This window comes from Sapajus apella, unplaced genomic scaffold (genome assembly GCF_009761245.1).
Source record: "Sapajus apella isolate SASKATOON/1434 unplaced genomic scaffold, GSC_monkey_1.0 scaffold54, whole genome shotgun sequence".
Taxonomy (NCBI): Eukaryota; Metazoa; Chordata; class Mammalia; order Primates; family Cebidae; genus Sapajus; species Sapajus apella.
The window spans coordinates 8,793,270-8,821,113 of record NW_022436994.1 but is presented as its reverse complement, the minus strand read 5'-3'; the positions used below and the strand labels follow the sequence as shown (position 1 = coordinate 8,821,113).

Here is a 27,844-nt window from a genome sequence, read left to right as displayed (position 1 = left end):
GACAGGGTCTCACTCTGCCGTCGAGGCTGGAGTGCAGTGGTGCAATCATAGTTCATTGTGGCCTCAAACTCCGGGGTTCAAGTGATCTTCTCACCTCAGCCTCCTGAGCAACTGGGACTACAGTCATGTGCCACGACACCTGGCCAGTTATTTTTATTTTTGTACAGACAGGGTCGTGCTTTGTCACCCAGGCTGGTCTCAAATTCCTGGCCACAAACGATTCTTCCACACCATCTTCCCAGTGTTGGAATTATAGGCCTGAGCTGCTGTGCCTGACTCAGAACCTCCTTTGGAAGGATACCCGCTCTCTTAGCCTGCTTATACCTCTGTGGTGGTGGCCTGCTGCCCTAACGAGGAGCCTAAACCCCTTTGCACAGCCTCCAGGTCTCTTTGTGCCTGCTCCCCTGGCTGCTCCCCTGTCACTCCTGCCTGTTATTCCAGCTCCCAGGGAGGAAGGACTACTGGCTCTTACCTAAACACACTGCACTCTTCCCAGCTGCCTGCTATCACCCCACCACCATCTCTGTTCCCTCACATTGCACACCCCATCCTTTGCGGGTTAGGAGAAGCCCACTTACCCTCCAAAACCAGCCATGGCCAGCAGCTTATGGAGATGTTGTCAGACACGAATAGACTTGCTGTCTCTTCCTACCTCATTTATCCTAAGGTTGCAAGTAGCCCTTGACAGAACACCCTCCTGCTAGAAGGGGGCAATACTGGGGCTCAGTGTAAGGCATCCCATCACCTAGCTCAGTACCTGCCCCACATTGGAAGGGTACCCTTCCCCCCTGCAGCCACTGTTGGGTGAGGCAAAGAATGCAGACAGAAGCTTGAGAGCTTGATATGGAGAAGCTGGGAAGCTGGAAAAAAGAGCAATTCACTCTGAGGGGGCGGCTGCTGGAGGTCGGGGATGTCAGCATAGAGTCCTGAAAGAAAGAGCTTCTGGGACGGATGGAAGAGACCATGGACTTGATGGAAATTCAGGCAATGAGATCAGCAAGACCAAAGTCATGGGGCTAGTGCCAGTCCAGCTGAGGCTGAGGTGCAGTAGGTCAGGAGGCCTCTCTCCGAGGGCTACCCTGCATTCCGCGGAGCTGAGAGATGCACCTCTTTTCATGTCTCCCTTGGGTGCTTCCCCAGCTTGCCCAGCCAGCCATGAGAGTCAGGGCACCAAAGACAGGCCAGGCTCTGACCCCTGCTGGGGGGCGGTGGGGCCTGTGACTCTGACCTGCCAGGGCAGGGCAGCTCACTCCCACACAGGATGGACGGATGGACAGACGGCCTACACAGACCGGGAGAGAGGGGTCTGGCTCCATCTGTGTTGACAGAGGGTCAGGAGTAGGAGAGCTCTGTCTCGATTCGGGGGCTGTTTGGTTTGCTATCACTGTGAGGCAAGCAAGGGAAACATTTGGGCAATCGATCCTTGGGGGGAGGAATTTCCACTACGTGCAGGACAAGTGAGACCTCAGGGAGGATGGGTAGGATGAACACTGAGCAAGTACACAACTGTCCAGGGCCTAGTGCACTGCCTAGCACACATGGCCTCCAAATATTTACCAGAGAATTGCCTCTTTATTATTAAGAAAACATTCAAGTGTGGGCACTGATTGCAAGCTAAGGAAGTCAGAAAGAAAATCCGGAGCACACATTCTTCTTCCGGAAATGAAATTGCTTAGGGATCGACCCTAAAAATAATGTCAAAAAATTCAAAACCGTTGGTCAGATCCATTACCAAACACCAAACTCTACTCTGTAAAAAAAACAAATGACAAAGAATTATAAACTTCCTACTTTAATGACCTCACTGACGGTATTTTGATTGCTGCAGGAGACCCTAGAGGCATTACTCTTTAGAGACTTTACAGGTAGAACAAACGCCAGCTTGGCAAATCCAAGTCACTTCCTGAAGGCCATAGAAACAGGAAAGTGGTGAGAAAAAGAGGTCATCGATTAATTTTGACTCTGTTATTCTTTTTTTTTTTTTTTGAGATGGAGTTTCGTTCTTGTTGCCCGGCTGGAGTGCAATGGCGCAAATTCGGCTCACTGCAACTTCCACCTCCTAGGTTCAAGCAATTCTCCTGTCTCAGCTTCCTGAGTAGCTGGGACTACAGGCAGGCGCTACCACGCCCAGCTAAGTTTTGTATTTTTAGTAGAGAGGGGGTTTCACCATGTTGACCAGGATGGTCTCGATCTCTTGACCTCATGATCCACCACCCTCAGCCTCCCAAAGTGCTGGGATTATAGGCATGAGCCACCACGCCTGGCCGACTCGGTTATTGTTTAGATGGACAATGTAATAGACGGTTTAAGTACATTTACAAATTCAGAAGATTAAAAAAGGGTATGTGAGGAAAACCAGACTGTCCCTCTGTCCCATTTTTCACCACCACCCACAAGAAGACATTGCGATTAATTTCTTATGTATTCCTCTCAAGACATTCAGTAAATGTAGAATCCATCACATACATTCATCTTACTTTTATTGTACACAAATAGAACCACATTCTGTACTTTCTCATTTGTGCTTAGCTAGGAGATTTTACTTAAGTTGAATCACTTTACTTATTTTAGAGATTTTTCTCTATCAGAAAATCAAGAGTTGCTCTTTCTTGTTGATGGCTGTCTATCTTCCAATGGAAGGACGCCCCAGGGTTTACGTATCCAGCACCTAGAGATGGGCGTTTAAGTTGTTTGCAGTGTGACCACAGAATAGAGATTGGCTCATGTATTTTTTCACGTAAGTGTAAAATGGTCTCTCATGTCCGTCTCATCATCTGTAGGACAAATGGCTGAGCGTGGCATCGTTCGCACAGACCTCTCTAGCCCAGCTTCAGAATTTCAGGGCACTTATTATTTACACCTGCCCTAAAGGAAGCAGCAGGGGTCATTTCCTTGAATGTAAGAATGACTGTCACTTGAGATGTTTCAGCAATGCTCTGCTGTTATTAGAGCGTTTTAGCCAGATTACCGAGAAAGGCATTTGCTTAGGGCTTGCTTACGGTAAACAGTTGGGCATCAGAAATGTGAATTCTTGTCCAGGATGCACCATTGTAGCCTCTGTGACTTTGACCTGGCAATATCATTCCTTCTCTGGCCTCAGTGTTCTCCTCTGTAAAGCAAGGGGCTGGAAAAGCCACCTCCAATTTCCCAGTTTGGCAACACCACTCCTAAAGAACCTGAAGGGACGACAGGAGACCCAGGCTTGGAGGTGGGGTAAGCCTTGAACCTGTGCCTGGAATGGGAGGCAAAGATGGTGGCAGGTGGGTGGGAAAATGTGGGGTTTGGGGTTCACAGAAGTGGCCAAGGGGCAGGCCTGGAGCGTGGCACACTCCCTGATCACAGCTCTCCGCTGGAAGGCCACAGAGAGGGTGCTGGGGAGAGCCTGCAGCTCCTGGAGATGAGCCTGTTTCTGACTTTCTTTGAAAGATTTTTTATCTTGTAACTTCTTTCCTGTGAAAGAATATCCAAGAAATGAGAATTTTAAAGAGAAAACCTTTGCATTTGCTACTGATAAATATCTGACCTATGCTGGAAAGTCACGGGTGCCCTGGGGTCTTGGCTCACTGGTAACGAATCCTTGGTAGACCTTCTTAACTGCCCCTCTAGAGAGCTGAAAGGCCCTTGGAGGTAGAGTGAGATTGGGGAGCTCGGCGGAGCCCTAGGATGAACTGTGATTTTTTTTTTTTAATAGGTTGGAGGCTTTTATTTCCCCCTGCAGAAAGAGAAGCAGTTCTAGGCTTTTCCACAGACAACCTGCTAGGGCTTGCAGAGACCTGGATTCTAACCCCATCTCTTTCCTCACTCAGGGCCTTGGTTTCTGCGTTTGAGAACTGCTGGGTGGGCTGATGTTACTTTCTCTGTGTCAATTAAAAAGCCTGGCCAGCTAGGCCTGGGCTGTGTTTTTAGCAAAAACAAACGCCATCCCCCTCCCAGCTGTGCGTTTCTTAGAACTGGACTTTAACTCAGGGCCTGAACCCCCTAACAACAGGACAAACAGTCTGAAATCAAAACCGTTTACCCTCCTCCCACCGAAAGTTTGCGTAGGGCCTTGGGCGCACAAGCAAAACAAACTTATTTTGAACACCCAGCTCCTAGCGCGCCGCGCTGCCAATCATTAACCTCTTGGTGCAAGTGGCGTCACCTGTGTCCTTTATAAGGCGCGCGCTGTGTCCAGCGAGCATTGGCCACTGGCATCCCATCCGGCGAGCATCTGCCTCCGCGCCACCCTCCCAGAGAGCGTCGGCTGGGTCTGCCGCCCCCGCCTGGAGATGTTAGAGGTCCTCGCTGCCGGCGTCTGGCCGGTCCTCCTCCTGCTGACTGCCCAGGTGACAGCCGGCGCTCGGTGGCAGTGTGAGCCCTGCCCCCCTGAGAAGCTCACGAACTGCGATCCGGTGCCCGACACGTGCCTGGAGGTCACCCGGTACGCCAGCTGCGACTGCTGCCCGGTGTGCGCCCTGACTCTGGGAGAATCGTGCGGCGTGAAAACTGCACGCTGCGCCCGGGGACTCACTTGCCAACCGCTGCCAGGGGAGAAGAAACCGCTGCGCTCCCTCATCCTCGGCAAGGGCGTCTGCATTCAGAACTCTGCCAAAGCCGATGCTACAGGTACCACAGTCCCGTCCCCGCCCGGTACCGCCTGCCCTGCTGGCACCTGCTGTGCCCACTCCCCTAACTGCTGAGTGGGGCTGGAACCTGCACGGGTTTGACCACAGCTAGCGCTTGAAACCAGAGCACGTAGTTGGGGAAGGAGCTTGTGTCACCCAGTGGAGACCGATCATTGCATGGTCTTGACAGGCCATGCCCCGGGAGAAGAAGGAAGAAGTTCCAGGGCGCACACAGCTTAGAGGAGACTCAAAGAGGAAGCTCATACTTGGCCCTGGTAGTCCAGTGAGCCTTAGAGACCCAGGCAGCAAGAGCAGGGGGGGGGGGGGGGGGGGGGCTGCCTCCGCAGTTGGGGTGCTACCCTGGGACCCCCCCCACCAGTCTCCCTGCCAGCACGTGGGCAGCTCCAGCGGCTGGAGCATCCGGGAAGGCCTAAGAAGGGAATCCCTCCTGCTGGCCTCCCCAGGAGGTGTTTGGAATATCCTTTGTAATATACGTCCTGGATACAATATGTGCTTCCCAGATGTTTACAGAACATAATGTGAGAGTTGAGGCTGAAAGCTTCACTTCCATTCATTGCCATAGAAAAACAATGTTTGATGTGTATGTTGTCCCCTAAGAACATGACAATCAGGTTCTTCCTGGATTTAAGCAGGGATTTGTTTGCAGTGGGAAGTGGAGGAAACGCCTCTCTCTGCTGTAGCCCCTATCTCCTCATCTGGGTTGCTGGCACGTCCTGAGCCATTCTGGGAGGAATCAGGACTTCCATACCCTGACAGGAATCTGTGTGGGAGTGAGTGACCCTTCCAAGGAGGGAACAGGGTTTTCCTGCGGATTCTCTGCCCTTTAGAGGAAATGAAATGGAGTTGTCTCACTGATCCTCAAGGAGATGGATTTCTACAGGGGATCCCTTATAGCCAGTTTGCTGATTCTGTTCATGCACCTTTAGACTCTATCCTCTTGGCAGGGTGGTGGGAGGTTGTAGAGAAGTCTCTTAGGATGTGGGAAGGCAGGGGCCTCAAAATAGAAGAGGGTAGTACTTTGGGTCAGGAGAACTGCATTCTAGATTCCACTTCTATCTAGATGAACTTTACCATCTATTCAGGGATATTAGTAAAATCTCCATTTTAAGGATGGGGAAGCTGAGGTTTTGAGGCTCCCCTCTAATGCTGTTAAGAATTGAACTAGAATCCTGCCTGGCTTCATTAGGGTTGTTCTCAGCCTCAGCAAATGTGTGTATGCTGCTCCCCTCCCCTGCTGCTTTAAAAGCAGAAACGTCGGGCACCCTTGCCAGGCCCTGAAACTTACTGTTGTCAGGAACAGAGCTGGCATTGCTGTTGGGACATCACTCTTCCTGGAAACCATTACAAGGTCCTTTAAAGTGACAGTCAGTGAAAATCTGGTTAAGGAACGTGGCCGTCCTCATGTTCCAGCCTGGTTTTGAGGGAAGGAAGTGATCTTGTGGGGGCCTGAGAGGTGCAGATGCTTTGGGAGGGCTCATGGGATCTGTAATGTTTCGCTTCCAGATAACACGGATACCCCTGGGGAGGAACTCATAGAGAATTCCCGTCGGCCTGCCTCTTCTCTACAGGATCGTTCCATGGCTGACGGCAGGACGGAGATCGAAATCACCAACAACAATTCGAAGGTGGGGCCCAGAAGGTGGGTGGTGGGAACTCTCCTGTCAGAGGCTGTAGCTCGAGTCTGCTGTGACAAGCAGGCCTGGTCCACTCCTTCCTGGTCGAGGCCCTGGAAAGAAATGCTTTTCCCCTAAAACCTAGGGGATCTTTTTCCGTCAAACTTTGTCAAGCTGTGAACACAAGGACTTTTAGGAGAGGAGCCCCCTGGATGCAAAGAAAATGTCGTTCCCGATGACAGGTTACTTCCTGTCTCTGAGCTCCTCTGTAAATAAGAGTGTCAGAGCATTGAGTTACATTGTTCCAAAACTTAGTACAAGGGCCTACTGCTCTCACCCCCATTGTGTCATCTGCCTCTCTTTAAAAACATTGTCATAAAATAGACATAACATAAAATGTACTGTTTTAGCTATTTTAAAGCACAGGTTTCTGTGGCATTAAGTAATAGTAATTAATGCCCAGTATTCTGCAACCCCGACCAATATCTATCTGCAGAACTTTTTATCTTCCCAAACTGAAACTCTGAGCTCATTAAACATCAACTCCCCATTATCTTAATTAATGTCTGTTCTGAATTCTACCACTTGAGGGCGACAGAGAATCAAAGTCGGTGTGACTTCAACTGAGAGAAAAAAAATTACTTCTCCAAACATGCGCACCCAGAAAAAGGGAAGGTTAAACCATTTTCTCAACGCTTCCGAATTTCATCTGAGAATAACAATAAATGGAGGAATGCCTTAATCCTCAATTGATTTAGTTTATGTAAAATAACCTTGTAGATGGTAGAGATGTCCAAAATCTAGAAATCTCCTCTGCTAAATTCTTAATTAAGAGCTATGCCCACTCTTCTTCTAGCCAAACGGCTGCTGCCAGAAGTATTCAGTAGGTGGCAGGGGCAGAGGGAAGAGTTCTGTGGTATTGGTGAGGCTCTTGCCAGGGGATGTCTGTGTGCAGGGGTTGAGAGAGTGATTGGTGAGGGAGAAAATGGTGTTCTTGTTCTTTACTTGAACAACTCAAGGCAGAGACTAACCACAGGTGCAGAAAAGAGGCCCAGATGAGGCACATCCCTTGACACCTAGTCCCATAACCCCTTGGCCAGATCGTAGGGTCACTCCTGCTTCCGTAAAACCTCTTCCATCAGTCGTCTAGGCTGGTAATTCACTTTTCTCTTGTTACATATCCTCATGTCAAGTTATTGTCTTAGGAGCCCTGCCGAAGAGAACTTTACAGAGTCCTAGATAATTTGGCCAAGATCGAGGAGTCAACAGGAGAACGAGTTTACAGATTTTATCTGCCAAACTGCAACAAGAATGGATTTTATCACCCCAAACAGGTAGGTGTCCTTGCCAGTGTGGCTTGTTAGGGGAAAGGGACTACTGTCTTACATGCCTGCCAAGCCATGATCATTCATGGCAAAGACTGTCCACTCCCAAGAAGACACTAGAACTGGTTGTATTGAGCCAGATCCACTCCTCTGGGAAGCTGGAGCAGCTAGGTCAATATGTCACAGCTAGAGGATGAAAACCCACGCTGGACCTGGGGCCCCGGGGCTAAGCCTGAGCTCCATCACTCAGCGAGCTAATAGCTATGGAAAACTTTCCTAGGTGCCCTAACGCTTGCATCTTGGGTTCCTCACCTATTCAAGAGAGGAAGGGAACAAACAAGTATCTATTTGAACAGCTCTTCCACTTTTTTCTCCCTGACAAAGGGAAAGGAACTGTCTAATAAAACCAGCATTTCTGTGGCTTTGCAGATAATAAATGAGATCAAACAGACCAAGACATCATGTTGAGGAGTGCTTTAGGCCTCAGTATGGTACAGGTTCTGTGGATTTTACTGGGAGACACTGAGGACTAGGCCCTGCTTCACAGGCAATGAATAGTGGGGCACACGTGGGACATGTTCCCTCTGGGTTGGGCTCCCCTGACATCGGGCTATGAAGCAGACAGCTGTGCGCATACTGTACTGTTTAACATGTGTGGGGAGTCATTACTGCACATGCCACTCGGCCACTGTCCAGGAGGGTGTTGGGTTTGCCTGCACTGTGGGCAGCTGGTTTCACAGCCGGGACTCTCGGCTTGGCTCTGCAGTGCTCGGCTGCACTGAAAAAGGGGCCAGCTATGGCTCTACTTTCCCTGTCAGCTTGTCATCTGCTGCTCTTGACCTTGGTCCTGTCTTTGCAGTGTGAGTCAGCCTTGGATGGAGGGCCGAGGCTCTGCTGGTGCGTCTACCCTTGGAATGGGAAGAGAATCCCAGGGTCTCCAGAGTCCAGGGTGGACCCCGACTGTGACTTATATCTTAATGCACAGAACTGAAAACAGATGAAATAACATTCTGTCACGTGAAATATTTAAGCATATAGTATATTTGTACTGTAGAACACACGCATTTTAATATGTATGCATATGTTATATAGTAACTACTTTTTATACTCCATATATAACTTGACATATAAAGCTGTTAGTTTATTTATTCACTGTAAGTTTATTTTTCTACACAATAAAAACCTGTACTATATCAATTTGTATATCATGAAACACTTCTCATCATATTGTATGTAAATGCTTGCATTTCCACTCTTCCAAAGCTCCGGCATCTGTTTTAAAGAGCGTGGAAAAATACTGCCTAGAAAATGCAAAATGAAATACGGGGTAGTTTTCAGGTAGTTTAAAGGAGGATGGTTAACTCGTAGATTTCACCATTCACGTTTGATGTACATGTGTAGGAAAGTTAAAGTGTTGATTCCATAATCAAAGCTACCTGTGGTGATGTTGCTACCTGTTAAAATATACATTGGATATGCTGTTATACACGTGGCTATAGTGGAAACATTTACAATAAATATTCTGCATGGAAATACCGTTATCTCTGTGGATTTTTTTTTTTAGTGATATTATCTTTGTTTCTGAAATCTCTTTGTCCTTCACCCTCACCTTCCTTATGCATTTTGTGCTTTTGCGATATCAAGATGGTGTTTTGGGTCTGTCCCAACTACTCTAGATCTTACTCTGGCTGCCCCAGGGTTCCCATTTCCCAGTGGCACTGGGACATTCCTCCTCTGCCTGGCCAGGCTGGGCATCCCTGTGTACCACCTCTTCCTTAGTCCCCTTCCTCCCCGGGGTTCTTAGCCTCTTCCTCTCAGTCTGGCTTGTCTCTTCCCTTCAACTTGTAAATAGGCACAGGGTTTCTTTCCTCTGAAACAGAAGACAGAGTGCTTCCTTGGTTTTGTCCCCAGCCTTTCCCTCGCCCACCCTCCCTTCCTGCTAGCCTCCTTCTTCCGCAGAGCTCCCGGCATCCTCTTGTCACCTCTCTTTCCGTACTGAGCCCTGACTGCACCTCTCTTCTCTGCTTCTCAGAGCTCTTCTTCCTGAACACTGTGCCCTGCTTGGTTTGCCCAATGCTGCCACTCCTAACTCTTGCCCACCCTGTTGACTGCTCCTTTCCTCCCCTCCACATCTTTCCTGGCACCTTGCCTATCCTAGGGGATTCCATTCTGTCTGTTGGTTGCCTCCAGCCCTGTCTCCCTGACTCCCCCTATTATTCTTTGTCAGGAGGACAGCCCATGCTTCTTCTCACCCCAGGCACCTCTTTGAGGCTGGGCATCCACGGCTGCTTCTCTCATCTGTGGGGCTGGTGGCCTCTCTGACATTCTGGGTTTTCCCTGGAGGCTCCAGCTCCCTATCTTAGACCTCCCCCTTAACCCCCCAATCCCATAGCTGCCAGGGTGCCATCCTCTCTGCCACGCCCCCAGAGCTGGTATGTAAACTCAGTACTCAGACTCATCAAGAGCAGAAGCCAGCCCGATTTGGGATAGGAACGGACTGATAACTGCAGCCCAGGACCAGGAGGTGTGTTCATTTGCTCAAGCATTGAAACCACATCTGGCACAGCAGCTGCAATTGGAATCACCTCTCCATTAAGCTTATAATAATTCACTGTTATTCTCCAAGGTCTATCTTTCTTCTGCACAGGCCAAATAGCAGAGTTCAATGGGGGTACGGTGAGAATCACCATTCCCACGTCTTTCACATCCTCGATGATGGCACTAATTTCTGCCATCTCTCTGGGAATGCAATATTGCTTCTGAACAGATCAATGCCAGTTCAGAGCTAGCGTGCTAAGTTCTTGAAAGGTCTGATTACTTCTTTTTCCTCAATGCACAGTTACCCTGGTGAAAGCCTTTAGGTCCCTTTGGAGAAGACTGGGAGAAATACTTTTAACAGTGCACTGGAGTCCTTTCTCAAGGGGGCTCAGTCTCCCCTTTATTCGAGGGGTTCTGGGTCCATAAACTGGCTCAAGTCTGAGAATTGAGGGGCCAAGGCTCTCTGTTTTTATGATTCAAATTAGATTTTTGTTCGCTTGACTTTGAACTTTCCTGCTTATACAAATCAATAACAATTTAGTAGGCTTCCTATCAATTTCACTTCTAGAATTTTCATGATCAAGTAGCCAACACCATAGATCCACAGGAGTCTGCCTATTCTGAGTGCTGCTTTGGCTCTGCTGTCTGTTAGAGTAACTGCAGCCACCTTGGCTTTGTTGGTTGAGTGTCTTCCCTTTGTCCCTGCCACCCTTGGGATCCCAGTACTTTCATTGCATTTATGTATCCCAATTCAGCATCTGCAGCTCCAACTGTAAGGTCTGGCCTACAGGGAAGAGCAACGCCAGAGCTCTTCTTGTATGCTGAGACTCCCCTCACAAATGTGTTCCTCACGGTCAAGGTGCAGGGTGTGCCATTTGGACCTTCCCATGGTGGGTGAAGTCTTAAATGACAAATTCCCTCTAACATTCTAGTCCCCCTAAGCCTTTGAGTTCATGTCTACTGTAAATCAAGACAGATCTTGCAGTTCAAGATCTTTTGGCCTAAGCCACCTTTTGGTCTATGTTTCAGCCAGTTAACTAAATAAACTGTTGGAGCTAATTACAACAGCAGGATTAGCTTGTTAATTACAGACAAAGAAAACTTCAGAACAAAGACAATTATCAGCATTAAAGAGAGGCATTACATAATGAAATAGATGTCAATTATCCAAAAGACACAATAGCCCTTAATGTGTGTGTGTCCAGTAACAAAACATCAAAATATGTGAGACTATGTCAGTTAGAATGACGATCATTAAAAAATCAGGAGACAAGAGATGCTGGACAAGATGTGAAGAAATAAGAACACTTTTACACTGTTGGTGGGAGTGTAAATTAGTCCAACCATTGTGGAAGACAGTGTGGTGATTCCTCAAGGATGTAGAAATAGAAATACTATTTGAGCCAGCAATCCCATTACTGGGTATATAACCAAAGAATTATAAATCATTCTATTATAAAGACACATGCACACATATGTTTATCGCAGCACTGTTCACAATAGCAAAGACTTGGAACCAACACAAATGCCCATCGATGATAGACTGGATAAAGAAAATGTGACACATATACACGATGGAATGCTACGCAGCACAAAAAAGAATGAGTTAATGTCCTTTGCAGGGACATGGATGAAACTGGAAACCATTATTCTCAGCAAACTGACATAAGAACAGACAACCAAACACTGCACATTCTCACTCTTAAGTGAGTGTTGAACAATGAGAACACAAACGGACACAGGGAGAGGAACCTCATACACTGGGGCTTGGCGGGTGGGGGGCTAGGGGAAGAATAGCAGGGGTTGGGGGGATTGGAGAGGGATAGCATTAGGAGAAATACATAATGTAGATGATGGAATGATGGATGCAGCAAACCACCACCATGGCACATGTATACCTATGTAACAAACTTGCACGATCTGCACATGTACCCCAGAACTTAAAGTATAATAAATGATTTTTAAAAAAAATATGTGAGGCTAAAACAAGTAGAACTTTAGGAAGAAACAGATAAATCTGCTACGATAGTTGGAGACTTCGACACCTTTCTATCAGAAATGGACAGATCTAGTAGGGAGAAAATCAGCAAGGGCATTGTTAAACTCAACAGCATCATCAATCAAGGATATAATGGACATCTTTGGGTGACTTACACATTCTTCTCAAGATTGCATGGAATAGTCATCAAGATAGACTACATTTTGAGTCATAAAACACATCTCAACACATTTAAAAGAATAAAAATGATACAATGTCTGCCCTCAGATCACAATGGAATTAAACTAGAAATCAATAGCAGAAAGATAGCTAGAAAATCACTAAGTATTTGGGGATTAAATAATACATTTATAAGTAACACATGGGTTAAAAAAGAAGTCTCAAGGGAAATTAACTATTTTTAGCTAAATAAAAACTAAAATATGATTTATCAAAATCTGTGCAATGGAGCTAATATAGTGCTTACAGGGAAATTTATAGCATAAAATACATGTAGAAACTAAGAGAGATCTAAAATCAATCATTTAAACCTCCACCTTAGGAAACTAGGTTCATAACTAAGGCATGCATTAAAAAAATGAAATAAAGCAAACATCAGTAAAATCCAAATCAGAAAAACAATAGAGAAAATCAATGAAAACAAATAGGGTTATTTGAAAAGGTTAATATTGATAAACAAATAGCTAAGCTAACCAAGAAAAATAAAAGGCACGTTTTACCAATATCAGAAATAAAGAGGAACCATCAGCTCTAGTTCCATGAGCATTAGAAGGATAATAAAGGAACTCTATAAAAACCTTACACCCACTAATTTGATAACATAGATGTAATGGACTAATTCTTGAAAACACAAACTACCAAAACCCACACAAAGAGAAATAAATACCTAAATAGAATAATACTTATTAGAAGTTAAATCAATGATTAGCCTTCCAAAAATAAAGCACCAAGCCCAGATTGTTTCACTGGTGAATCCTATCAAATGTTTAAGGGAGAAATGGTAATCGACTCTCCACAATCTCTTTCTCAAAATAGATACAAATTAACATTTAACTCATTTTATGAGGTCACTATTATCTTACAAAAACAAGATGGAGACGTTACAAGAAATGAAAACTACAAATCAATATCTCTCATGAACATAGAGGCAAAAATTTACAAAAAAAATTCTAATCATATCCAACAACGTATAAAAAGAATACTACGCCACCAAGACATAATGCTAAGATCTGGGCTATGGTAAGATTGCTGGTAGTTTTACATTGGTTCTGGAGTGGAAAAATAACAGGCTGAAAAAATTCAGATTTCGGCTTTGGTTGTGTAAGATCATTAGGGCTGTGGGTGGCATTCCTTCTTTCTTCTCTTTTCTTCCTGTCTTCCTCAATTTCTTCCTTCTATAAAAATTATCTTTTAGTTACAGTACTCTTATATGAGGAAAGTACATTTATAGTAGAAATAGAAAACAAAGAATTTCTCATAGACAATCCTTATATGGATAATGATTACGTGTATTCATATATGATATTTAAAAATGTTATGACAAGAAGAAATAAAGTTTTAGGGAATAAAATTAATTTCATAAGTCTTATATTGCACTTAAGAATACTTGACTAAATGTTTAAAAAATCATAGTGCAACTCAGAGACTCATATTAACAATTGTCCTTAAGGCCCTTGGTTGAAAGCTGCAGACTTTACTGAGGTTACTTTGAAAATCATCGCTCTACTTCCCTTAATAATTCTTTGGCTTCCCCAAGAAGCAGGTGCACTCACGCCTGCCTTTCTCTTACTGTTTCTTTGGCCATGACAACAGATTTTGCACAACTCCAGGGGGCATCTTTCATGTTGTGTTCTCTGGGCTCCAGGATAGGGCATTCACAGCGAATACAATGTGAGTTGTGTCCCCAGCATGGTACAGGGGCTGAGTACCACCACTGAGTAGGAAGGATGCTATCAGCTTCAGTTTTCCATTGGAAGTGGCCTTGGAAAGAGAATGAAGAGATACTGGCTTGGTCTGAGAACAGTGACTTGGAGTTAGAGCCACTTTTCTACACAAAATCGTTAGCCCTCCTTCATCTTGGTACTGTTGGTGCAAAGGATTTCTGCAAGAGATGTAAGACAAGAGGACAGAGCAGGATGCTCTGGGAGATCTAGGAGAAATAATATGGACTGCCCCTGTGGCATCTTGGAAAATGTGGGAGCTTCTGTGAGTCACTGCCACTCTAGTCCAGAGATGATGGAACACCAATATTTACTCTGAAAGATCTTGTTAGTGTCATTACTCTCTTGTCCTATTAGAATGGTATAAATGCCAGGAAATGCTTACAGGACACATACATTAGCTGAAATAAGAAAAAAAAAAAAAACAGTTCTGTCCTTGAAAGAAGATTGCTCCTTCACAGTGGGACTTATTAATCCTCTCCTGCATTGGTGTTCCCCTCTGGACTCTTAGTTTTCGCCTAGCCTTCAGCAGTCCCGCTCTCTTGCCTTGAATTTCTTTTTTCCCACATGATAGTCCATGTGGTCATTGCTCTCTGTCTTGAAACCTAGCTTGTCAAATCTGATCTCTTGGCCCCCTAACCAGCTTCTTTTCCAAACTTCCACACTTCATGTCTTCATCACAACCCTTCTGTGTGAGAAGGCGTTGAAGTATGGGATTGTTTTGCAAGAAAGCAAGCAAGATGGACAGATGTTGGCAAGCTTTGGGGCAAGGTAAACATGTTCACTTCCAGAGTTACCCACACATCGTAGCTATAGAGAGAGTGAGAAATTATCCTTGATACATCCCTGGCCTTAATGTTTCCTTGTCATTTCCCTCTACTCTAAAACGGAGACAAAAATCTTGCTGACTTTGCTCTTTAATGACTTAATTTGTCTTTTTATAGTCTGGTTGAACTCTTATCATGTCACACCGGGGCGGTTGCAGCAATTCTTTCTTGGTTTGCCCCATATTTACCCAGTCTCATTTATGCATTCATACATGCATGCATTCATTAAAAAATAATTAATGAACATATGCCACAAGTACTAGGGAGGTAACACCAAACAGGGAAGAATCTTTCTTCTAAAGGAGTTGGTAGTTGTAGGGGAAGGAGGTGGGGAAGATGATAACAACCACAAAAGTAAGTCAAGTTCATGAAAATATACTGAGATAGTGCTGGAGTTATCAGAGGAGAGAGACAGACTACTCTGTATGCAGTGGATAAGAGGGCTGCTCAGAGGAATGGCCTCCAGGCCATGGCTTTGAAGGATGGGCAGATAGGATGGCTCATCTGAGCAAGATGGGGGAAGGACTAGTTTCAACAAAGGAAAATACAAGAACCAGAGAGCACGCTGTGCATGCAGGGGTTAGTGAGCTGTTTGGTGTCGTGAGAACACAGGCTATGTTTATGGACATTGATGAGAGGTGAGGTGTGCTGGGAGTTTTCACTATGGGCTGTAAATGTCAGGTTCAGAGTTTTGATTTAGTTGGGAGGCAATAGGGAACTTTTAAGATTTGGAGGCAGCCTGACAGTGTGAGATGCTTCACCAACCTGCTCCCTGGTAAAACTGGTGAAAATTATTAAAAAACAAAACAAAACCACAGAAGGTGACATGGGCTCAGTCCATCAAGTAGGGAGGGTCACACCTCAGAGTGGCCCAGGCAGGGCGAAGGGAGCTGGTGTTTTATGTTCTCTGAGACAAATTTACATTATGTCTTCTTTTATGTTATAATTGGTTGGTTGTTGCTGGTGGATAGAAATAAAAATCACTTTTGCATATTTTTATACCTGGGCATACTGCTAAATACTCTTATTATTTATAATAATTTGTAGATTCTATTATTTCCATGTAAATACATGCAAGTAGTGACAGTGTTTTTCAACTAAGTCTCTTTTTTATCTTACTGTACAATCTCAGTTCCCTCATGCTGTGTTGAATGGAAATGGTGAGTCTGATTTATGATTTTAAAGAGATTGCTTCTAATGTTTCTCCACTTATGATGGTGCTTGCTGGGTTTTGTTCTTCAGTATATTCACATCAGATAATGGGTGTTCTCTTACATTCTTAATTTATTAGAATGTAATAAATTTTATAAACTGCTTTTATTATTTCCATTAAATATCACTTCTCTCTTTAATATATTGTGATACATATATTTATATGTTTTGTAATATTAAATTATTCATACAACTGAAGTAAACCTAAGTTGGAAATAGTGTAATACCTTTCATAGGGACTAAGGAGTTTGCTTTATTAATGATTTCCTTGGAGTTTTTCATTGATGAACAAAATAGGCCTGTATTTGTCTTTGCTTGATTTTGGCTTTGGGGTTATATTGGTTTTGTAGAATAACTTAAGGTATATTCTTTCCTTTTACAGCTTCGTAGAAAGTTTTTATTGAATGGGATGATCTGTTTCTCAAGCACTTGGTAGAGCTTATCAGACAATTTTGTGTTTTCTTTGTGAGAATGTTCAAACTATTTCTTCAAATGTGCTATAGTTACAGGAATATTCAGGCTTTCAATTTATTCTTGAAAATAATATTTTCTAAGGAATTTTACATTTTGTTTACATTTCCAAATTTTGTATTATATAGTTTGGCTGACATTTTCTTGTTATCTATTCCACTTTTTCTGCTATATCCATTGCTTCATTGATCATGTTAATCATCATAACTTTTCTTTTCCTCTTGATATTCTTTCCAAATGTTTGCCTCTTTTGTTAGATTTTTCAAAGAAGCAAATTTTGGTTTTGTTGGTCTTCTCTATTGCATTTTCTTTTTTCTCTGTCATTGCTTTTTACTCTCAGTTTTATGACCTCTTCTCTTTTGTGTTCTTTGGATTGATGTTAACCTCTTGAGGTGATCACTTAGTGGTTTTCAGGCTGTCCTCACCTAATGTAGGCTTCAGGCTTCTATTTCTTTTGAACCTCAGATCCTGCTTGCTTTCATGATCATCATTAGCATCATCTAGGAAGTCTGGATTTCAAGACAGTTTGAAATTTCTGCACAGTTTTTAATTTTAGTATTAATTAGTCCTTTAACATTGAATTATTATTGTCTGTGTGCTTTTTAAATTTCTAAAAATGTGGGGATTTAAAAAGATTATCACTGTAATTAATTTAAAATTTAATCACCTTGTGGTTATAAAATATTGATTGCATGGCACCTATTCTTTTCATTTTGAAAGTTTCCTTTATGACCTAATACGCAATTGATTTTTAAAAATTCTTCATATGTTCTTGAGAGAAACATATATTTTTTAGTTGCTCTAAATGTGTTCCTTTGGTTAGGCTTGTTAGATCTTTTAAATCTTTTTTATCTTTTAAATCCCTACTGATACTTATGTATCATTAACTATCAATAATGAAAACAGGGTAAACATTTAAATTTCTTCCCACAATTGTCTTAATTCTTGTTAAATAGTTTGAAGATATTTTATTAGGTGCATACATGCTTGGACTTGTTAAATACCCCTGATTTACTTACCTTCCTATTATTTTGTAGTAACTTTTTCTATCTCTAAGAAAATATTCCTGGTCTTAAAATCTATTTTGTCTGATATTAACAATTACTAGCTTTGTCTTAGTTTTTGTCTGATATGTCTTTCCCATCATTTTTCTTTCAATCCTTGTCTGTTGAAACAAAATACATATTAATTTTTAGGCATTAAATCTGTCTTCATAGTGGTTACTTTTAGCATCTGTTTAAATGTAGTTTCTCAGTCTTGGCACTATTGGCAATTTGGTGGGATAATTCTTTTGGGGTGATGGTTTACTGTGCATTATAGATTGTTTAGTAGCATCCCTGACCCCTGGATGCCACTAACATTGTCCAGTTGCGAAAATCGTCCATGACTCCAGCCATTGCTAATTGTCCTCTGTGAGCAGCATTTTCCCTCATTGAGAATCACTAGCTTTTTAGCATTGACAGTTGAATATTTTAATATCACTTTGATTTATTATTTCTATTTTTTCTAGTCTTTTCGTATTTATAAAGTACTGATTATGCCTTTTTTTTTTTTTTTTTTTTTTTTTTTTTTTACCATTAGGACACCCTCATCAATACTGGTGATTGTTATTTTTCCTAAAGTGTGTTGATTTGAGAGCTGAATCTTAGGAAGCTGTTGTTGTATCACCTGCATCGCCTTGACTCCCACGGAGGAGACCACCCTTACTTGCTCATTTGTGTGTGTGTGTGCGTGTGTGTGTGTGTGCAGGTTGCTTGGGTGCATGTGACCTTAGGAGATAGTGGAAGGCTGCTAGTGTTAGATGGACAATACGGGATACAACCCCAAAAAGGCAAGGACCAGTCATGTAGGTGCATGTTGCTGACCTGATCAAACCTGCCTACAGTCTGTCCCAACAACACAACCTCCTAGAATCGGACCATCTTGCAGATATGACCTAACGCCTCCATAGGCTGCCCACAAAGCCACGGAAACTGACTTGGGTTCTTTTGCTAGAGATGAAAGCAGGGTAATGTTTGTGTTTGTGAAGTTTTCTTCTACAGCTAAAATATTAAATATTTTCCCCTTCCAGGATTATTTTATTAGTGATACAAAACCCAGAGACAGTCAATAACAAAGGGAAAACAATTTTTTAATGGTAAAAACTTTATTTACTACTTATAAATACATTGCAAGACAAACTTCTCAAAAATACTTTTTCCCCAAAAACGTAATTAAAAAAAATAAAGAAAAGCTAACAGGTAAGCAGAATGTCTTGAGACCCCTCTGTGTTTTCAAGGAGAGCTCTGTGCAGCATGTGTCCAAACCGAGGGCTGCAGCAGGGCAGAGTCTCCCTGAGCCTGACTTTGCCAGACCTCTTGGGTTTGGCCTCCAGGAGAGCAGCCAACCCCTGGACGTGAGCTCCTTTCCTCAGTCATGGCCACAGTCATATCAGATAGCATCTCTAACATTTCATCTAGGATTATCTAGTATAGATCTTAATATATTTGGGGCTATGTTGAATACAATGTTAACAAGAACGTAGCTTCTCTGCATATATGTGTGAATTAAAAAGAAAAGGATGAGAACGACTCTAAGGTCAACAAACACCAGTGATGCTCTATGCGCTCTTAGTGTCCCGGATGGGTTCCCCAGCAAACCATCCCTCCTTCCTGTTCTGATATTACTATTCTTTTTTACATTGTGCCAAGGAGGACAAAAGATGAGAGATGAACATAAAGCTTTGCCTTTAAAGAGCTTATCTTCAGAAATAAACTTCCTCTTGAGTTATTGAACTACAAAACACTATTTTCTGCAGTCATCCAAAGAACTGTGCCATTATTTGTGATGCCTCTGAATGTGGAGGCTGACTCTCCCTGTCTCCCTGTCCGTCCTACTCTATGGGGCCACAGCAAAAGCCATCCTGGGCCTTCAACTGGGCCATGTCTTCAGGAAGCTTCCTGAAAAGGAGGGCCCAAAATATCTGCCTTTATAGGTTCCCAGAGTACCCTAGAATATTCTTGGTCAATTTTTTTTTTTAAACAAGTAGGAATCTACCTTCTTTTCTCCAATAGTCTCCAAGCAGTATAGATCACTTGAAGATATGAACAGTTTCTTGTCTGAGGGACCCAGGCCCTTGCTTGAAAACTGACACCATGGAAGGCTGTGAGCCCCAGGAGTGTGCGTCAGGATGTCCAGATGACCGGGGTTTAAGGGTTTTCCTATTCTCTATAAAGCATGTGCACACTGTACAGGGAGTGGGGGTGAAGCGTATTCTCTACATAGGCAACACAGCTGCCTAAGTCATGAAGGCAGTGGTCAGCCGCTTTGGCTAACATGTGTTAAGCATTCAACGGTGCGGGGGATACGTCTGGGTGCTGTGCTCGAGTCTCTGAGCAGGTTGATAGGAAGCGACAAGAAAATTCAAACTGCTTTTTGCTGACTACTGGAAAGTGAAAAGATGCTCAAGTTTGCCATTCGAAGAAACCATAGGCATTTCAAAAACCTCTTTCTAAACTTTGGCTTAAAAAAAATATCAGTTCACCACAAACAGAAATATAAATCAAGGCTGTAGCCAGCTGCTGGTCATGTCCTTGGCAGTCTTTTGTGCAAAATAAGGCATATTTGAGCTCCACATTAACTGAAACAAAAAGAAAAAGAAATATATTGAAATAATTCCCCCAAAATCAAAAGAGCTGGACTCTTGCCCTGAGATATCCAGCATAGCCTGCAGACTAATGGCACTGGGTCTGCAAGTGCAGTGCTGGGTCTGCAACCCACATTTTTAAACAGAGCCAAGAGTACTACATGTGCTCACAGTGTTCACTGTCAAAGAGTTACCCTCAAATTAGAATTACTGTTTCCAACTTGTAAGGAAAAAAGAATCCCTTATAACTAAACATGCAAATTTCTTCTGCTTACTAAATGTGTCTTAATAAAATGAAAGAAAATTATATTTATTCATTTCCCCCAACAGTTCCCTCACTGATTAAAAGAAAAAAGAATACTAGATATGATAGCATTCTTTAAAATGATCGTTTAAAATTTTATTTTTCCATCAGATTTAAATGAGGTTTACTAAAATCGTATTAGCCACGGACTAATATATATTCATAATATATTTTACGGGGAAAAAATAGCCACATGTTCAGACTAATGCTCTCCCAACTGAGCTATTTCAGCTGTCTCCTATTCACACCTTTAATTCAGCAGATTCTTTTGGATTTAAACGGTTTCCCCGTGAGGATAAACGGACCACCAGACTTCACAGGTAAAGCCTAACTGAAAATCTTCACTTCGTGTGTGGATGAATGACAGCTTAGGTGCTGTGAGTTCTCTGAGATAAAGCAGGGCATCCTGAGGTGCCCTGGCTGGCCTCTTTCCTCACGCTTGTTTGGTTGGGTTGATGGGGTCTCCCTCTCCCTGCACCCTTCTGAGGGTTCCATCCTATTTGCTTGGCTCTTTCTGGCCCTGAGCTGCAGCTCCTGGGTTTGCAAGCCTGGGGAAGGGCCGGTGGCCACGCCTACCCCCTGAGGCTGGTCCAAGGACAGTGAGGCCCTGGAGCTCCAGGCTGCCCCTCCTGAGTGCTCACCCTTGGCAGGCATCTACTTGCTCTGCGTGCTGTAGCAGTGCACATCCTCCTTCCCCTTGGTGGTGTAGCCTGGGAGAGGCTGCCCGTACTTATCCACACACCAGCAGAAGCCCCGCTTCCTGCCTTTGGAAGGGCGGCACTGTGAGAGAGAAACAGAAGACAGAGAGGTGAATGGCCCTGGATCTTGTGTCAGGTCGGTTGCCAGGGCCCACGAAGGTTTGCCAGCATGACTCTGCTATGCTGACAAAGCACAACAGAAATTTCAGCTAAGGCTACATAAAAGCCAAGCTTGCCTAGAGTGCTGAGTGTACACCTATGCCTGTGTGTGGGCATAATTTCCTTCTCCAAGCAAGAGGGGGTGAGGGCAATGTTGTATTTCTAGGAATGTAAGGTGGACACCAGCCCCTGTAGAATCTCTTGGGCCTGCTGACTTATCTGCCAAATGTGGGACTGAGAGCATTCCGTCTGCCTGGGAATGTCACAGCTGTGCCTTTGGAGCCCATATCCAGTCTCACATGACACCTTCTAAGTAGGAATTTGTTGAATGAATGACTGATAGGAAATGTGGGTGTAAATAAGAGGCGAAAGAAACAATGGGAGTACAGGAAGGCTCAGGCTCTCTGACTGTGGCCACCACTATGAACCCTGTGGCCACTGTGGCTCAGAAGGTCTCCGAAGACCAATTCTGTAGATACTACGATATCAGTTGTCCAATCAGAAAGTCAATTGAAATAGTGCCATCCCATAACATGAAGTCTATAGAAACACATTTACTACAGCTGAATGTTACTACATCCTAAATTTATTTGATTGTTTTCAGCTTAATTGGGATTTTAGTCACATGACTAAATTTGGTGGGGCGCGGGGAGGGGGGCGGTGCTGATGTGTAGCCAGGATTCTCACTCACTCAATTCCTTTTCCAGGAATGGGACTGTGTTGTGATATAAAGATTTTGAAAAGACTGTTGTTTGATGTTGATGACCCTCATGTCTTCTTCTCACTTGGGCTTTCTAAGGAAATGCCAGTGTGTTGCAGGAAGACAGCAGCACAGCCAGTTTGGAAAGCCCTGGCTGTCCCCAGCATGGACGGAGTGTCTGATTTCACGTTCCATCCCCTCCACGCCAAGACAGACACCTGGTGTGCGCTGGGGATGGCCGGGCTCTCCAAGCTGGTGGTGCTGCAGTCTTCCCCCACCGCACTAGCCTCTCCTTGAAAAGCCCAAGGGAGACAGAGACATGGGAGTCATCAACATCAACAACAGCCTTTTCAAAATCTTGACATTGCAACTGGCTCACTATCAGGAAGGCATCAGTAGGAAAGGGGAGCCATGTGGGATTTCAGGCTAAACTTTTGTGGTACTTGTTTGAAATGTCACTCCCTGATGCAGCATTAACAATGTGTCAACATGTCCACTTGTAGTTTATAAAGGGCGCCCCTGGGCAGCATCTCGTCCACTCTGTGGGTGAACCATTGAAAGGGCAGGAGTGGGAAATGGGTGGAGGACAGGCAGTGGGGTTGAGGATTTTGGCCGATCTATCAGCACTCAGAGCAACAAGTCAAAGCAGCCCTCGGCCCCCCCTCCTGAGACTGGCACCAAGTCCTGGGCACTGCTGCTGCACAGGATTCAGGGTTAGGGCTATGGCCAGAAGAGCCTGGAGGCTGGCGAGGTGGGTTTCTCTTCTGTGTCAACAGAACCGGAAGAGGAAGAAAACATGACAAGGACCTCACTCACCTGCTTTTTCTTATAAAATCCTTTCCTGTCACAGTTGGGAATGTGGATACCCCTGGGACTCAGCACATTGAGGAACTTCAGGTGGTTCAGCGTGTCTTCCATTTCTCTACGGCAGGGACCCTGGGGATCAGGAAGGGCCAGAGCCACAGAGTCATGGTTATTACTCTAGAATAGGTGCTTTAAAAATCTTACAATGCCTCACAACTACCAAAAGTGGGACCTGTAATATGTTCCTCAGATACCTTATATCTGATTTAGCAAGAAAGTACCCCGAAGATGCTAAACATCACTCCCTGTCTCCCTTTTGCTCTTCCCAGAGTAAGGCACAGAAGCTGGTTTAGAACCAATAGCAGGCCAATAAGCATAGAGGATGAGTAAATAAAATAAAAGTATTTTCATGAGAATATATTTCATTATCTGCAGATGTCTTTATGACATCCCATGTACTTCTAGGTATGTTATGTCAGCTTGATCCTCATAAGATTCTCCAAAAGGGTCAATATTCTTTATGCAAGGAGAGGAGAGAGGTGGGGCACAGTGGAGCTAGAGACTGCCCACCCATCAGCAAGATGCTGGGGCTTGTCGAGTAAGAATTGCCCTTGAGAGGCTCTGAGTACCTAGGCTTGACAGGTCTTGCCCTCCTACTTTAACAAGAGGAAAAGCTCTCACGTATTCTGTCTCCCTCCTGGACTCGGAGGAGAAGTTCTGGGTATCTGTGCTCTGAGACTCATAGTCGACTCTGTAGCGCTGGCTGTCTTTAGCATGCCCTTTCTTGATGATGCCCATCTTTGAATGGTGGGGCTGGGACTTGGGATCAGACACCCGGTGCGTGCTGGAGACGGACAGGCTCTCCACACTGCCGACGCTGTGGTCTTCCTCCGACTCACTAGCATTTCCTTGAAAAGCCCAAGGGAGACAAACACATGAGAGTCATCAACATCTATCAACAGTCTTTTAAAAATATTAATGTTGCAAGCAGGTCACATGTAAATGACAATATTAGTTGATAATCCAAATAAGTTTCTTTTTTAAAAAAAAATACCTCGATGAAGCGTTATTCCATAATACTGCTTGCTACATGGTGGTTGTTCTACCTCAAGAAGTTGTCTTGAGGTAGAACCAACAGCAGGTCAATAAGCATAGATTTGAAAGTCTATCTGACAGCCTCTTCTAAGTAGCTGCAACTAAAGAAGGCAGACAAATGCTTAAGCACCCCCTCAGTACAGTAGATGGTGAAGGCAGTATATTTCATCTTCCACCGGAAGGGGGCAGATCCGAGCCACAGGAGGCTGTTGCAGCGCTGGCTCGGAAATTTTGCAGGCAACTCCAAGTGTGATCCTCCCACCCGCGGGAGCAGCAAGAGTCTAGGGGACTTGGAAGAAATCTGCATTCTCCATTCTGGAAATGCTGGACTGGTGGCAGCAGTCTGAGTTGTAAGAAACTCTTCTGGGAATTCTGACATTCACCCAAGTGTGAGCAGTCCCGTCCTCAATGCTACCAGGTAAACAGGCTTGTATGAGCTTGGTGTCCAGCTCAGATGTGAAAACTGAATATCTGCCAAGTGTTTTGCCTCAGGGGCTCAGGATCATGCAAGCACTTGGTGGCTTGTTTTCTAGGTCCCTGTTACATCTTTAAGACTCAAGGTCCACATAGACCCTGTGCATCTTGCTGGTTCCCTCCTGGGTGAGTCCTCCTCACCCCCAGTGAGCACAGGAGCACATGGATGAAGATAGTGCCAAAGTCACACCCACAGCTCAGACTTCTAAGTGTCAAAGAGCTTTTCCTTCCCTGGGTTGGGGGTGAGGGAGGAGAAATCCCCCTCCAGCAGATCTCCCTTTGATAATCAAAAGTGCTAGATGAAGAAAGTCTGATACTTAAATTGGATGCTGGAATATTAACAGTTTAATTGGAATTTTAAGTATATGACTAAATTTGAGATTGAATCTGTAGGCAGGATTCTCTCTCCATTCCTTTTTCAGAATGAACTTGGAGGGGCTATAAGACCCCTATGGGGATCAAAGGCTACATTCAAAGCCCAAACTCCCAGGGCCTATGGACCATGCCAAGCTCAGCCTAGCACAGATCTCTGAAGGGCTTCAGCTTAAGTCCATAATTGAGAGTCATGAAATTCCTGTACTACAACAAGCAGGGCTATAATGTCTAACCCTGGCAGGGAGCTCAGGTGGCCCATTTGCTCCACAATCTATTCTAGAAAGCTACCAGGGGCTGCAACGATTTGGCTGCAGATGCTCTGCTCTCCCCTGAAAGTGGCTGCTAGAAGGTCACTCACTTAGGGAATTCCCTCTCCTCTCTGGGTCTCAGTTTCCTCACCTGCCAAACAGCTTACTGAGGTCCTGCTGCAAAGTTCCCCAAGGGGTTCTGTGCCTTGGGAAGCACACATTCCCAGGGTCCAGCCCAGACCTCACAGAGTAGGTTCCTACCTGCTAGGATTTGGTTTCAATTTCTTTTAATCTTAGCTTTTTTTCTTTTTCAAGAAAATACGGACATAAAAGAGATACTAAAAATGTAAATATTCTAAGAACATGTAAAAAAACAGATTTACATCTCTTTTCTGAGAACCTTGAGTAATTTCTTAAATTTCCCCAGTTTCTTCTTAATGCCTGGGCTGCAGACTAGGGCATGAAAACAGTTCTATTTAAAGCAACAGATAATTGTGACTTTTGACTGTCATAAATTTACCTTTTTATCAAATGGATTCTGGAAGTCACTTATATCTTTTTATAACCTTACAACCCACATCAACCTATTCTACAGAGCTACTAAGGTAGTAATCATAATGATTGCTAAAGCCTAAGAATGACAGTGTATATCAGTATTTCTAAGATCACTTTTTGAATATCCCAAAATGCACAATAATGTACAACATTTGGCAAATGACATAACTTTGCCCGGAGGGACAAATATCTCCAGCAGCTCTAACAGCTAAGCAGACCCATTGTGCGCTTAGGCATCTGGAATCTTGCCTTTGCACCAATCCAGCATTTCTCAGGGATGAACAGAGCCAGTCTTGCTTCGCAAGGAAATAGCTTTACCTGGTGGTGGAAGGAACTCTACAGTTACGTAAATTATAAAGGGACGGTTCATCCTGCTAACCCTAGATGGGGGCCTGCCCAGTGGCATCTGTCCAATGCGATTGTTGAGGAGTTGAAGGGATCAGGATGGGGATAATTCTCCCAGTCTTCAGCTGTGCAGGGCAGGAACTTTATTTCTCATATAACTAAGTGAGGCTGGCTAAGCATACTGGAAACATGAACAGCTGCCAAACCCATTAAAAAAAAAAAAAACAACCCTATTTTTTAAGGGAACAATATGATGCCCTTACCAGAGTTGCCGCCTGCCTGATAGCCTGATAGTGGCTGAGCCAAGAGGGTATCTGCCAAATGCTTGCATTTTTCCTCTTCTGGGGCTCTCCTTAACAACATCTCATTCCCCCTATTTCAGATTAAGAAGGGAAACAGCCCTAGCACTGATTCCAGTTTCCTTCCCTGTCATTGAAAGTGACTTGGTCCACATTGCCCGCACCCCTCAAGCACCAGGAAGTTTGTTTGAGGTTGGTACAAGTGCAGGGGTGACCTGGGGTGTACGAATGGGATGGTACTTAAAGTGGCACGCGGGGTTCAAACCTACACTCTGTTGCAGCCTCTGTTATTTCTTTTTCAACTTCAGGTTTTCCAGCCATAGAAGATACCAACACCTGAATCCACTTTGTTTTTGGAACCAGGACTAGACATTGCTTTGCAAACCAAAAGTATTGTGCAAATGTCAGTATTTTAAAAGAGAGGTATCATTTCCTACAACGTGCTTGCCCACCTTCCCTGGTCCAAATCCATCTCTCTATGTCCCCCATCCCTAAGCATCCCTGGGATTTCAGTCCACACCCCCGTGCTGGGCTAGGAGGATCCCCTGCGTCCAGGATCTTTCCAACAGCTAAGCTCCCCTCAGCCCCGGAAACCCTTAATCCGTTTTCACTGAAAGCGCTTTGCAGTTTGCAAGCACTCTGCAGTTAGAGAATCGAGCAAGTAGAGGGCCGGCTGGGGAGGGTCCCTTCGGCGGCTCCCTCACCCGTCGGGGCCTCAGTTTCCCCACATACTATCTCCAGTGAGAGGAAACCCAGAGTCGCCCGCAGCAGCACCCAGCAACCTCCAAGCCCTTCGGCGCCAGTGCTCCGGGTGCTGCGCGCAGCGCACCTGGCGCGGGCGGCTCACCTGGAGCGGGCGGCTCTGACAGCGGGTGGGAGCGCGAGCGGCCGATGGCACTGGCGTTGACGCAGAGCCCTCGGCCGTTCAGCAACGCCTGCAGCGGGCGCGCCTCGTCGGGTGACGGCTGGCAGCGGAGGCCCGAGCCACAGCGCTCGGTGTAGACGCCGCACGACTGGCCCTCGCGCAGCGCGCAAGTCAGACAGCAGCCGCAGCCCGGCTCGCGCACCAGCTCGGCGCACCCGGTGGGCGGAGGCGCGCACTGGGCCAGTGCACGCGCGTCGCACGGCTCGCAGCGCACCACGGGACCCAAGCCCGCCGAGCTCGCGCCAGCCCGCGCCCCCGGGGGCCCGCCGACCAGCACCAGCACAGTCAGCGCAGCGGCGCAGAACCGGAGTCGCGCCCGCAGCATGACGTCCGTCACTGGGGCACGCTGCTTGGCAGACCTGGGCGCGCAGGGATGGGGCGACAGAACGCGGCGCGAGGCTGTGGGATCCAGGCAGGAAGCGGTCGATCCTTAGTGCCCAGCCGCAGCGTTCGCGTCTGGGAGGCCCGGGCGCGCCTGCCGCTATATAGAAGCCAGGGTGGCCGAGGACACGCCCCGGAACGGCGCGCCCAGGAGTGGGGGCTGGGGGGGCGGGTCGGCGCAGGCACGGCTGCGGGGGCTGGTGCCTCGCCCTGAGCAGCCGGGGCCGAGCTCGGGGGCGTGCAGCTCGCGACTCGCCGGGGCACCTGCTCTCAGTGCGCACGCCCGGGGCCGGGTCATCTTGTCGTC

The 27,844-nt window shown here is 45.3% G+C and overlaps 2 protein-coding genes across 3 annotated transcripts; one reads left to right on the top strand and one right to left on the bottom strand.

Moving 5' to 3' along the window:
- The first annotated feature begins 4,160 nt into the window (after window positions 1-4,160).
- Window positions 4,161-9,096, top strand: IGFBP1 (insulin like growth factor binding protein 1). Its single transcript, XM_032244281.1, has 4 exons — window positions 4,161-4,605; window positions 6,129-6,250; window positions 7,444-7,572; window positions 8,423-9,096. Exons 1-4 carry the CDS (start codon window positions 4,269-4,271, stop codon window positions 8,552-8,554), a joined length of 720 nt encoding a protein of 239 aa, XP_032100172.1. The 5' UTR covers window positions 4,161-4,268; the 3' UTR covers window positions 8,555-9,096.
- Window positions 9,097-18,677: 9,581 nt separating this feature from the next.
- On the bottom strand, window positions 18,678-27,620 carry IGFBP3 (insulin like growth factor binding protein 3). Of its 2 annotated transcripts, none has more exons than XM_032244279.1 (5): window positions 27,061-27,620; window positions 23,522-23,748; window positions 22,853-22,972; window positions 21,121-21,259; window positions 18,678-20,169 (listed from the first exon to the last, which is right to left on the bottom strand). In XM_032244279.1, exons 1-4 carry the CDS (start codon window positions 27,479-27,481, stop codon window positions 21,134-21,136), a joined length of 894 nt encoding a protein of 297 aa, XP_032100170.1. In that variant the 5' UTR covers window positions 27,482-27,620; the 3' UTR covers window positions 18,678-20,169; window positions 21,121-21,133. The 2 variants fall into 2 exon arrangements, with proteins under 2 accessions (XP_032100170.1, XP_032100171.1); XM_032244280.1 differs by having other exon boundaries at window positions 27,079-27,620.
- Between the last annotated feature and the right edge of the window lie 224 nt (window positions 27,621-27,844).

Coding starts and splice junctions, on each gene's coding strand:
- IGFBP1 (XM_032244281.1), top strand. CDS start 4,269: ATGTTAGAGGTCCTCGCTGCCGGCGTCTGGCCGGTCCTCCTCCTGCTG. Junction 4,606..6,128: donor TGCCAAAGCCGATGCTACAG/GTACCACAGTCC, acceptor TTTCGCTTCCAG/ATAACACGGATACCCCTGGG. Junction 6,251..7,443: donor TCACCAACAACAATTCGAAG/GTGGGGCCCAGA, acceptor TTATTGTCTTAG/GAGCCCTGCCGAAGAGAACT.
- IGFBP3 (XM_032244279.1), bottom strand. CDS start 27,481: ATGCTGCGGGCGCGACTCCGGTTCTGCGCCGCTGCGCTGACTGTGCTG. Junction 23,749..27,060: donor AGGTGAGCCGCCCGCGCCAG/GTGCGCTGCGCG, acceptor GGGCTTTTCAAG/GAAATGCTAGTGAGTCGGAG. Junction 22,973..23,521: donor CCAGGAGGGAGACAGAATAC/GTGAGAGCTTTT, acceptor CCTGATCCCCAG/GGTCCCTGCCGTAGAGAAAT.